The following is a 13,882-nucleotide window of genomic DNA, read 5'->3' as shown; positions in this document are numbered from 1 at the left end:
ATAAAGAAGTAGCAGCAGTACCTGAGTGGCAATCTGCTATGAATGAAGAGTTACACGCCATTGAAAAGAATTCAACGTGGGAGTTGGTTGATGCTCCAGAAGGCAAGAATATTGTGGGTTTAAAATGGGTTTCTCGAACAAAGTACAATGCTGATGGAAGTATTCAAAAGAGAAAGGCTTGACTCGTGGCGAAAGGATACTCACAGGTACAAGCCGTTGATTTTGACGAGACTTATTCTCCTGTTGCTCGATTTGAAACAGTAAGAGTTTTTTTGGCTTTAGCTGCTCAATTACAATTACCAGTCTACCAATTTGATGTTAAATCTGCCTTCTTGAATGGTACTTTGGAAGAGGAAGTGTATGTCTCGCAACCTGAGGGATTTGTTATCTTTGGCAGCGAAGATAAAGTTTACAGGTTGATTAAAGCCTTGTACGGCTTAAAGCAATCACCTCGTACGTGGTACAGCAAGATTGATGCATTCTTTCATGAAAGCGGTTTCATTAGAAGTGAGAATGAACCTACACTATACATGAAACGTCGAAGTGATGGAGAATTTCAGGTGGTTTGCATATATGTTGATGATATGATATATATGGGTTCCTGCGAGTCAATTATTAATGAGTTCAGGTCAAGTATGATGGCTAAGTTTGAGATGACTGATTTGGGTCTCCTTCAATATTTTTTGGGTCTTGAAGTGAAGCAAAATGAAGAAGGAATTTTTGTTTGTTAGAAAAAATTTGCTACTGATTTGTTGAAGAAATTTAACATGGTTGCTTGTGAAGTAGCAGCAACGCCTATGAATACCAGTGAGAAGTTAAAGTGTGATGATGGAACAGAGAATGCTAATGCAAGGCTGTTTAGAGGCATTGTCGGAGGTCTGAATTATTTGACACACACACGACCTGACATTTGTTTTGCTGTTAATGTTGTGTCAAGATATATGCATTGTCCAACAAAACAACACCTTGGTGCAGCGAAGAGAATCTTGCGTTATGTTGCAGGAACAGTTAATTTTGGTCTGTGGTATTTCCATGTATCAGATTGCAGGTTATTTGGCTACACTGACAGCGATTGGGCAGGATGTTTAGATGACCGCAAAAGTACTTCTGGAAACTTCTTGCAGATTTTAATTTTGATCAAAATGGAACAACTCAGATATTCTGCGATAACCGATCTGCTATAGAAATTACAAGGAATCCTCGCTTTCATGGCAGGACGAAGCATGTGGATATTCAGCATCATTTCATACGACAACTTGTTGCTGAGGAAAAATTCAGTTGTCCTTTTGTGGCACAAATGAGCAAGCAACAGATATATTTACAAAGTCTCTTCCTCTTGCGAAACACCAGTTCTTCAGATCAGTGTTAGGAGTCTGTACATTTGAATCAAGGGGGAGTGTTGGATAGTTGATTCAAATATTAGTAGCTATTATCAAGCAGCATGTGTATGTTTTATCAGTTAAATAAAAGGATAGGCATGTAGTAGTATGTGGCAGTTACTGGAAGTTTATTTAGGAAGTTAAGAATAGGGTAGTTTCTTTGTCTAGTTAGTTATCTATTTCAATCTGCATATTTATGTGTAAGACTGTGTATTCAGTTTAGTTAATGGGAGTTATCTAGGTTCTTGTGTCTCTCATATTATGAAAGTTTAGCCTTTTACAAAAATAAGCGGTCAAAAATAAGTTTATTTTCGACCGGCCTTTTTCGACCGGAACTATTTTCGACCGCATAAGGTCAAAATTATTATTTTCGACCAAAAACGGTTGAAAATTCCGGTCGCTTTTCTTGTAGTGGATGTGTGTGTGTCTATATATATATATATTGATATTTATCTAATAAAACACATTTTCTACTTTTATTTCCTAATTAGTTTTCTTTGACATCGCTTCCCTTACTTTTTGGGTTAAGTTTAAAAGATAGCAGGTCCTAACTTGGGTGTGGGCATTTTATCTAATTTTTCTTGCCGAAAAAGGGGTCTTACTAAAAGTACCTATAGGTAGGGCTAGTTGCTTGCTAGCAAGAGGCAGAAGCTCAGTCTATAGCTCCTAAATGCATTCATTATTTAAAAGAAGCCTTGCCCTCTATTTGATAAGGCGATATTTCTCTAAAATGAGTTTGGAAAGCATCCCTTCCTTAGATTAGATTCGAGCGGAGGCATGCTCAGACCCAGCGCAGCTTTGCATCATTACTCCCGGTTGGTTAGGAGCAGCGTCAGGGGAAGGAATGGGGGCATGGGTCTCTTGGGAGCAAAGGCTTCAGTTGGGATAGAAGTATAGGTACCCAGAGCGGAAGATCCACCGGCAGATCCTACAGCAGAGGCAGAGGTAGCTGGAGAAGCTGCCGTGGAAGATTAGATCCAGTAACTAGGGGTCTATGGCTGACCGATATCGCGCACCATCATTTAGTTGTTGCAATTCTTTTCCTAATAGCAGGTCATATGTATAAGACCAACTGGGGCATTGGTCATGGTCTAAAAGATATTTTAGAAGTTTATAAAGGTCCATTTACGGGTCAGGGACATAATGGCCTATATGAGATCCTAACATCATGGCATGCTCATCAATGGTATCGGAGTGCGCCTCTTCACGAGGGTGATTTAAGTGCAACGAAATGCCTTAAAGTTGGATATGGCAGCCTCTACAAAAAAGGAAAAGGTAAGCGAGTCCCCCCGGAACCCCTTCTGATTTCATAATAAAAAATGGAAAATTGGCTATGGAGATTCTGTGCTGTCAAAAATTAATACATAAATTAAGGGCTTCGAGAAGAAAGTCGTTTTGATCCAATCCATTCTTGGGGTCAAATTCATCTAAAGGCATGGAATGTCTCATTTTTTGTTCAGAATCTCCACAGTAATGTCTTTGTTAGATTCTTCGGTCGAAATAAGGGAAAACTCCATTCAATTCTCGATGAAAACGGAGTTTTGCGAATTATCCCCGGAACAGGGAGAGCATTTTGAGATCTTCGAACATAGAAGAGTTTGAAGAGAGAGTTGTAGGAGTACATCATTCTTCCAATGAAATGGAATGGCAACAATATGGGCAAAAACATTTAAGACCTACCCATAGACTTCTTTTCTTTCCAAGAGGTGGAATAGAATAACCGGGTTGAAGTGTAATGGTCATAAGTCTGTAATGCCTTGTTTCCATAATAGGTCCCATTTTTCTGCCCTTTTTCTAGGAAGTCGATGACTATTTATAGCTATAATATATTCTTTTGTATAGTATATATTTATCTAGTAAAGAAACAATCCACTTATAACAAAAAATGAATTGTTATTATGATCTTTTGCCAAATATTTATGTGTGTTTCTTATGGTGTGTTGTGCATGTTACTTAATAGTGAGTGTATCATTCATCCCATGGAGGCAGAGTTCTAGCATAAAGCACTGAAAAATTTCAAATAGAATATTTCAAATGAACCAAGTTATTATTATATTTCTTGGTGTTGGCATGATAATGTAAAATTTTACGGGACTTCCAACTATCAATTTCATCAAATTCTCACTAAATCAAAAAGTCACAAAAAGTCTAAATCTTAGTTTTTTTTTAATTTAGCCACCCATATTCAAGTTTGAAAAATTAATAAATTGTCTATTATGCTTTTATTTATTCACTTTATTAAAAACGATTATTCGAATTTGCGCAAGAAGAGTTTTATCATTAATTTAGATATGATACAAGTTTTCTTGTACAATTTTTTCAAAAATTTAAGCAAGAAGTGTTTCACCACTTTCAATACTTTTTCGGTAGATTAACACTTATTTTCGTTGAAAAAATTGAAAATAATTTTTCATATTTAATATAGTTTATTAGCCTACCACTATATACTATTCACAATTTACGGTAGATATTTAAAAATTACGAAAGCATATTGGCCTAAAAATTATGGTCATTCAATTTTACACTAATAACAACAAAATAAAACAGAATATAAAATTGCAAATTTCAAATTCATGACAAGCGACACAATTTAACATATATTGATCATTTTAAAAATAAAAGAGAACTATAAATTAAAACAAACCATAAAATTATTATGAGAACTAAAACAAAACAAAAGGAGAAATTCTTGATGCTCTATATCAAATATGAACATTTTTTTTCCAGGACACATGTGAAAATAGATGAACATAAGGTCACATAAATAAGTATAACATAAATAAATATAAGATTTTCTAATGTGGGCCATGAGACAACCACTTTTTAGTTAGGTGTTGCATTTCTCATCTCACTAATGGAGCATGAACAAAGATTCCTACCAATCAAAATCTTCCACCTAACTAAAAATAGTTGTTAAATTATGCTAACAGCACACACTAGAAAGACCCAATAACTATTTCCAATCCCTCAATCATGAGTGATTCATAGGGCCCGAACCATGTAAATGAATCTGGTAAAGTAGGGTTCATATTTAAAGGAAGGTTCTGGTTTTCAAAATTATTGATTGGATGAACAAATGAAGGAATTTGAGAGTTCTCAAAAGGGGGAACTGGAGTCGAGAAAATATAACCTTGGCTGTTGTTTTGTGAATCTTGTAATGCATGAGATATGTCTGGATTGTTTGTTGGATAGTTTTCCATTTTTGAATGTTTTACTAGTGAAAAAATAGCTTGTAAAGTATGATAGAAGTGATGATGAAAATTTAATAACTAAGAAGTTGGTTTTTATGGAGAGCTATAAGAACTGGCTCAGGTATAATATGATATCCTGAGGATAGGAGATCTTAATCACAATAAATATCAAATCATATGGACTATAAATGGTAATAAATGACTTAAAGGATATAAGTATCATAACATTTATCACTTTCACTTATTTAATAATATCTTGATTGTTACGGGTAATTTTGAAACAAAAGGAGAGTTATAAAATATGATAGAAGTGATGATGAAAATATTATAACTAAGAAATTGTTTTTTATATAGAGCTATAAGACTTGACTTGGCTATAATATGGTGATCTTCCAGAGAGGAGATCTAAATCTAAATAAATACAAAATCGTATGAATAATAAATGGTGGTAAATGACTTAAGGGATATAAGTATTGGGTCAGCTTCACATGGAACCGTTTAAACTTACCTTAGAATGGTATTAATAGTCATGTAATGAAAGTAACATATATGTGTGAGATTGAGCATATAAATGTATTTTAAAATAGTACATATTTAAATATAAATGTTTTCAATCCATGTAAATGCTTAATTTTAATGAAACTCACTATATTTTATCATTCTGAAAAAAAATACTGGAGAATGGTGATATATGTATCTACATATATTGTAACAAAACTTAAATATCAGGATCTTGAGTGTATGTTTTGATATATTATTATTATTATTATTATTATTATTATTATTATTATTATTATTAATAAAATTATTATTATTATTATTATTATTATTATTATTATTATTATTATTATTATTATTATTATTATGTACTAGAGCAAAATAACGTAATTTACAATATTATATGAGCTCATATGGCATTTATATTAATTGATTATAATTGTGAGTAGATAGTAGTTAATGATTGTTAATAATGATTTATATAAGGTAAGGTATGTTAAATAGCATCCCGGGTCTTTTTCGAAAATCGGGTCAAGTCCCAAATTTTGAATCCGAAAATAAGTAGAAATACACTTGGTCCAACCGCAACAACTTAGGTAATACACAAGCCCACCACGGCCCTCAAAATATCATGATTTGTTGGTGCAATTGGTAGTAGTATATATGCTTATAAACTCAACTAAAGTCTTCACACTCCTCGACGTGGGACTCGGGTGTTACTAACTCTCCCATTTAAATTCCTGACGTCATCATCAGGACGAAAATCAGGTCAAGTTCCGAATTCAGAATCCAAAAATAAGTTGAAATATAATGACCTAACTGCAACAGCTTGATTAATACACTAACCCACCACAATCCCCAAAAGATCATGATTTGTTGATGCAGCTGATATAGTATATTATAGTATATATATGCTTATAAACTAAACTCGAGTCCCCAAAAGATCATGATTTGTTTTTACCTCGAGTTCAATATAGAGAGAGAGAGAGAGTTGGACTCAATGGAGATCTCAAACTTTGGAGTCCTTAGAGACTACAAGATCTCCGGTTAAAATAATTTATCAATTAATGGACATGATTAAATATTCTTGTCCTGCATTTCTAGTAAAGAACAATTACGGTTATAATTTATAATATTCTTGTCCTGCGTTTCTGGTAAACAGCACTTGCAGAACATTGTAATTTGTAAAATAGATTCTTGGAATATCATGGCTTTTGCAAGACATCGACATGAGTTTTGGTTTTTAATTCAAAACTATGTTTATAATTTACACTATTCTTGTCCTGCATTTCTAGTAATGTAATATTAATAATCCGTCCCCGCATATTTTGTGATATATCTACGTGTTATTTTGTCCCGCACATTTATGATAAATCTAAAGTGTAGGATAAATTAATTAACTAATTTCCTAAAAAAATTGAAAGGATCATAACTGTTGCAATTATTATTTATATTTGTTAGAATTTCGGTGATTGAACACCAATATAATGAAATTATTATTTTATGTTCTCGCAATTTAGAAGTATTGCTTGTTTTTCATTGATTTAGAAGTGCAGACATGACAGGGAGACAAACGAATGTGCAGGACAAAATATATGCAGACATTGGATTTTTAATGATTGCATGGCCAGGATTAAGTCTCTGTCATCTCCATATAATACAGTCTCCATAGAACTTTCCTGGTTATTTTCCTTTTTAACCCTTAGAAACCTAAGTCTTAATTCTAGTATTTTAGGGGACTTCTAGTATTCATGACAATTACATATGCAAAAAAATGTCGTATGTATTGTATTTTGAAATTATTTTTAAACCCACACAACCATGAAAAAACATGTATTTAAATTTAGATCCTCAAAAACTATTTAAAATTTAGGATTCCGCACTAGAATCTTGTTGGTTCTAAATTTCTATTTTAAGAATTGCTTCTCTCCTGAATGCGACTCTGTATGTCATTCTACAGAGAATCATCTAATATAAATTCTTGTAGATAATCATTCCATTCAACTTTAAAATGTCAATAAAAATCTTTAAATCAATTTTGCCTAAAATTTGATTCTAATGTAGAATACTAATCACATATGCACAAACAACTTAATACTTGCCACTTAAAAAAATGAATTTCAAGTTTGGTTTTACTGCAAACCAAGTTAGACGAATATGGTCTAACATTAGAACCAATTTGGATATTATGATTAATTTTCAACACCTTTTTGGAGAAAAATGATGAATCCTTTTTTTTTATTTACTAATAAAATAATTGATGAATAATGAGATTAATACATGTATTTTATGTGTATATATAGGCCAACATTCCACCGAGTGGTACTTCTTATATAAAGTTACATAGTACCCCATTGTAAATCATTAATTTTATTATGAATTCTATTATATAATACATATAAAATGTTATTCTAATATAGAAATATTATAACATATATCTATTATAAGCAATTTAACACCCAAAATTTTAAGGAAAAAATTTTCGTAACCACGGTAGAATAATGTTGGAAGATTATTATTATGTTATAGTATCATGTTAATAAAATAAAAATGAACTAGTGTTAAATAAATAAGTGAAGAAAAAAATTGAAACTGTGTTAGTAAGAAAATAAATTATAACATGGGGGAAAATTATGTTGCCTCATCAACTTGGATGCTGTTTTTTTTACTAAAAGTTGTTGCCTGTCTTCGAACATAAACAAGACGTCGTCATAGACTTGCATGAGGTTGGCTCCTCCTCTTTGTCTGTCTACATGTTATATAATTACTTTCCACTATTTTTTTTTACACGTTTTGGATGTTGCTCAAGCCTTTTTATGGTGCAGAGTGTTTTGTGAACTAACATTCATACCTTATGTCTCTATGATTTAGTCTTTTTGCTTAGCTAGAACTGAATTAAAAGTTTGAAGTGCATCTACAATGCTTAGCTAAACATATAGACACTCATCTTGAGTTGCACTACTTATTTTTACACAGACATTAGTATCTTGAGTTTAAATCGATTATCTGTTTTGCATTCTTTTTGGTAGGTTCGACCTAAATGAACTCATTGTTTTATTTCAAGTCCTTGGGATTCAAATTTGATCTTCTATTAGGTAAAGCTCTCCTTAAATGTGGAAATATTTCTGAAATTTTAAATTGAATTTTAGAGATTGTCAATTGATAAATTATCCCTATATTCATTATGATCAATGAAAAATTATTGGTCAAGTTAAATTAATAAATGTAGCATTCTCTTGTTTCCACTTGCATATATGTGTTTATTTTACCATGTACTTAATATAAGAGATTGTATTTTCCTCACTATGATGGGAGATGTAATTCAGTGGCCCTAACCCACCTATTAGCATCTCAAGAGACCAAATTTGGAGATCAGTTATGACTCTCTAATTAAATAGAGCAGAATTTAATACAACAATAAAAGAAAATATATAACTAGCTAGATAATACTAATATATAATAGCATTGCACATACAGAAAAAAAGTTATTTCAATGATCAACAATAAGCAATGGAAATAAAGACAAAAGTTATTTACAACTCAAAAAATATCATTTTCTAATCAAGCAGCCGCAGGTGTTTTTATCCCAATCTTCAATCGTCAGTCATTTTCTTGTGGAACTGCACATGGACACTTTCACTTCTGGGCATTAAAAAGTAACTAGTTGTCAAGCCAAGTTCTCATCTAGTGATATATTAAAAAGAAACAAGAAGCCTTCTCTCGTTTTGAACTCGCCCCCATGATGTATCTCAACTCTGCAGATTGTATCCATCGAGCAGCCAAGCTTTTCATTACCCTACTTTTGTGTATAGTGTTTTCTAAATGTGGGTTTTTGCTGTCATCCCTCTATATTCCCTGCTCAATAGTTTGTATATTTATTTATTTGATAATATATGATTACAGGTCATCACCCAGGTGGAATAGTACTTAACAGACGTTAAGTATTTTTAACAGGAAGATTGGATTCCAATATGAAAATTAATTGAAGCCTAACTCTAAGATAAAATTTTGTTGGGTGGCAAGTTTCTAAAAGATATAATAGTTTAGTGATAAAAAAATTGATTTTCCCTATATTAAAAAGAAACAAGAAGATTTTTAAAAGTCATGTATTCTATAATGTTATCGATCTCGGACAAAAATATATGAGAAGATGAGCATTCACACTAATTATAACTAAAAAAGAACAACAAAATAAAGATGGAACAGGAATAGAAGCAACAATAGAAATTGGCTTATATGTAGCACTGATCACCCAGTAGATATTCACAGAAAATTAGTAAAATGGTATCTTGGATTTGAAACCTGCAGGTTTCTCATCTTTAGATCATTTATGCAAACATAGAATCCTATCTTTTGTTCAGCATATCTATATATCTGTTCATGGATGGAAGTATTTTCTTTTCTGTGTACAGCTAATAAAGAAAGTTTCCATGGAGCAATTGAATGTTTTACCCGTAATGATGACCTCGAAAGTGAATAAAAGTTAATCATGTAATCAGAAATATTATAGTAAGAATTAGATTATGGTTTAGCTTAGTTCGAAATGGCTATATACACATGGTAATATTATGTTTGTTATGTATGCTTAATATGCAAACTTAGGTATCACTTGAAGTGCGGGTGCTTGATTATTGTAGGCTTGATCATCATAGTTTGATTGGTTGTATTATTGATAACGATTTTGATTAATAATAAAAGTTGGGATTTTGTTTTTTCACTTTATATATTTTTGTGTGTGTGCTTTGCAATTATAAGGGTGAATATTGTATTTTTATGCCTAACAAATGATATGAGGAGCCAAGGTTCATGATTGATGAGGTTGGAGTAAAAATCGGGATTTATTTGATGAGTGATTCAGTGATAAGAAGCCTACAAAAGTGGGAAGTGACAAAGTTACTTGCATTATGGGGTTGGTCCTTGCACTGTGCATCAATCATATTAGACTCAAGATGGAAGATAATAGAAGAGATCATCATAATTTTTTCAATGGTTTAATCACCAAGGTGAATTATTTGGATGACATTATTGATGTTTTTCTCGAGGCCGAAAGATTAAAAAAGTAGAGATAAGGTGAATCATCTGATGGAAGATGTATTTCGGTGGCCCTAACCCACCTATTGGCATCTCAAGAGCCAAATTTGGAGATGAGTTATGGCTCTCTAATAAAATACAGCAGAATTGAATACAACAATAAAAGAAAATATATAACTAGCTAGATAATTCTATTAGCATTGCACATAAAGAAAAAAAGTTATTTCAAAGATCAACAATAAGCAATGGAAATAAAGAGTAAAAGTTATTTAGAATTCAAACAATATAATTTTCTAATTAAGCAACTGCATGTGTTTTTATCCCAGTCTTCAATCTTCTTCTGGAACTGCACATGGACACTTTCACTTCTGGGCATTGAAAAGTAACTAGCTGTCAAGCCAACTTCTCATCTAGTGATATATTAAAAAGAAACAAGAAGTTTACAAAGGTCAGGTATTCTATATCGTTATCGATCGATCTGGGAGAAAAATATACCAAAAGATATATGAGCATTCAGACGAATTATGACTAAATAAGAACAACAAAATAAAGATAGAACATGAATAGAAGGAACAATATAAATTGACTTATATGTAGCACTGATTACCCTGTGGGTATTCACATAAAATTAGTAAAATGGTCTTGATTCGAAACCTGGTTTCTCATCTTTAGATCATCTATCCAAACATTGAATCCCTATCTTTTATTCAGCATATCTATAGATCTATTCATGGATACGAAGTATTTTCTTTCCTGTGTACAGCTAATAAAGAAAGTTTCCATGGAGCAATTGAATGTTTTACCCATAATGATTACCTAGAAAGTGAATAAAGTTAATCATGTAATCAGAAATATATCTAGGGAAGGATATAAATTATTAACTTCAAGCTTTATGCAGATAGGGCTAGGGTTTCTGATTCAACAATTACAAAATTTTAATGTTGAATGTGGACATACATATGTGCTGCTGAACTGTTTCTTAACTCTGCTTGTGTAATCCGTATTTCATGTCTCCTATGTAACCTTCATCAGTATAGTTGAGCACGCTAGCCAAAAGAGAGAACACATCTTTTTGATATGACTTCCCTCATTATGCAACCAAATAAATTTGTGTTTTGCTAGGGAGTTTGTTGGAAACTACTTACAGGATATTATACATATTACAGTAAGATGCAAGTAACTCTATCAATCTCACCACTCTCGGAATTCTTAAAATAATTAATTAACTGATGAATCCTTCCAGCTAACATTATGTTCACTAACCTAATTATCCCTAAAAATATAGCTGACAAAGTGAAAATTTGTTATTTAGACAAATCAACTTCCAGGGTAAAAGAAAGAAAGACTTAATACCATATTAATCCTCAATGTTTGGGGGTGTGTGCCAATACGGCCTCAATGTTTTAGCTCGGCCGATTCAACCCTCCAAGTATCCGATGTTTTCCGATGAGGCCTTATACCGGTATAAAGTCAAAAAAGGGTATATAACGGAGGGTAAACTTGACAATTATTATTGATGATAAAGTTTGCTCGTTCCATTTAATCCTTAAAGTATACATTAGATTTTCATTTTAACCCCTAAAGAATGCATAAGAATACATTAGACGTTCCTTTTAACCCTCAATATTTAATGTTTTTTTAATCCTCCGAGTGTGAAATGTCATCGTTGTACATTCGTTATATACCTTTATTGGTATGAGGTTATAGGAACATATCTGACACTTGGAGGGTTGTGGCCGAATTAAAACATTGAGACTGTATCGTTATACACCCCCAAACATTGAGGGTTAAAAGGTCATTTAGCCGGAAAGAAATTATCTACTATGCCTCATATTTCTGCCTTCAAAATTACATGCCAAAAGAACCTACAGAGTTGATGAAAAGTAAGAGCACAGAATCATGTAACCAGTGTGAAAACATGTAGATTTAGTCTTGAAGAATGAAACTGTACCTGTTCCTCCGGTACTGCAACGACTAGTCTTGTCCTCAGGTTTTAGGATACGGTCAGAACTGTCTTCTTCATCCACCAAACGATCAAAATTGCTACCAAAAGGTCTTTCGGACAACTGTTTATCCTTTTCACCTCTCTGATCACTTGTACCTCCCTCTTTGAGAGCGCGATTGAGAACCTGATTAGAAGACTCCTTGTCACGATATGCAGAAAGTTCTTTGTCAGAACCTTCAGAAAGTTCTCTGTCAGAACCCTCAGAGACTTCTCCATCAGAGATTTCATAATAATCTTCTTCAGATGCTTCATCTTCATTAGAATAATCTTCTGAGAACTGATCTAGATCGTCACTATCTTCATCTTCTGAAATAACCTCACGAATATGTTCTCTCCCAGGAGATTGGACTTTCAGGATTTCATTTTCCTGATCGATTAAAATGAGACTCTCCATGTAGGGAACAATCTTTACCAAAAACGGTTTCTGAGGGATGTTCAGATGGTCAAAGCTTCTGGTCTCAGTATTGTACAAAAGAATATTTTCATGGATGTCTTCCAAGATTAGTTGGTCATCCCCGGTAGAGCTAATGCACCTTCGAATTTTAACTTGACAATCGATCTCATATAACTTTGTCCATGACTCAGCCACTCCGTAATCCTTCATAATCCATAAGTAGCATCTAGTACTTTCTTCACCTGACCCCACAGGAAGGACGTACCCAAATAAACAAAGACATTCCTTCAGAACAACTGCTGTCACAGTTAGATCAGTAGAATCTGTATGAAACGTAAGATCAGGCAATTTCACCTCTTCCAATACAGACTTCTCAATGTTGAATGACAAGATGACCTGATCATTGCGATCACAATTAAGTGCAATCCAGTGAAGATTATCATTGCACATTATTGATGACCCCTCATCTCCCACAATCCAAGGGAAATATTGCACTTGAATCTCTTCCCAAGCATCAGTGCACAAGGAGTAAATCTCAACATCACACTCTCGAGTGTGCCTGCTATGAACCCATTGCCGCTCCAAAAACCTCACAATCTTATAATCCTGACTTTTTTGGTGATACCCGAATCCAAGCATCACTGTAGTGTCAATTCCAATTGTCCGGTGGACAATAGCCGAAGAATCAATAACCTTATACTTCCTAATGGATGGGTTCATCAAATAAATTGGTTCATATGACAGATCAAATGAAAACAAGCACAACAAACCATTAGCCGAGCCAACAATTTGCACGGCTGAATCAGAAAACCTTTTAGACGGGTAAGGATAATTTGAAATCACATCGAATGATTTAAACGAAACTAAGCCAAACGAATCTTCCCCACTACAGATCAGGTAACTATCAGCATATAAATGGGAATTTTTCAAATAGAAATCAGTGAAACTAGTCTTTCTAATAGAATTGTACCAGCGCTTGCAAACACACATGCAACTAACAACCGATTGAGCTGGCAGTCGAACAAATACTTCAGTCAGCAAGATATCCACTGGAATTTCTTCATCTCGGTCTGAATTTGAGGTGTTTCCTTTGATCTTTTTCATTTCGATTTGAACGGCAAGTGTCCAGAGTTTGAAGCTCAGTTCTCCGTGCGTATCAATTTCTGCAATTGTTACTCCCCTTACTTCACAGATGTTTTATAACAATATTTGTTAAATACTAGGACACATGTCAGACTTACAATTAAAACTTAAAAGTGAGATATATTCCCTTTAAATTTTATATGTTCTACTAATATTATATCATAGATAATTTGTAAGTTACTAAAATATTAGATAAAATACATTTGATTGTGTTTTTATTTTATGTCGAAATAGATTTTTA

The 13,882-nt window shown here is 33.0% G+C and overlaps 1 protein-coding gene across 1 annotated transcript; it reads right to left on the bottom strand.

Annotated features, from left to right (window-relative positions):
• Positions 1–11,964: 11,964 nt before the first annotated feature.
• On the bottom strand, positions 11,965–13,602 carry LOC108201131 (F-box/kelch-repeat protein At3g23880-like). Its single transcript, XM_017369434.2, has one exon. The coding sequence runs from the start codon at positions 13,600–13,602 to the stop codon at positions 11,965–11,967; it is 1,638 nt and encodes a 545-aa protein (XP_017224923.2).
• Positions 13,603–13,882: the final 280 nt, after the last annotated feature.

Source organism: Daucus carota, chromosome 9 (assembly GCF_001625215.2).
Source record: "Daucus carota subsp. sativus chromosome 9, DH1 v3.0, whole genome shotgun sequence".
Taxonomy (NCBI): Eukaryota; Viridiplantae; Streptophyta; class Magnoliopsida; order Apiales; family Apiaceae; genus Daucus; species Daucus carota.
This window is presented reverse-complemented; position numbering and strand designations above follow the sequence as displayed.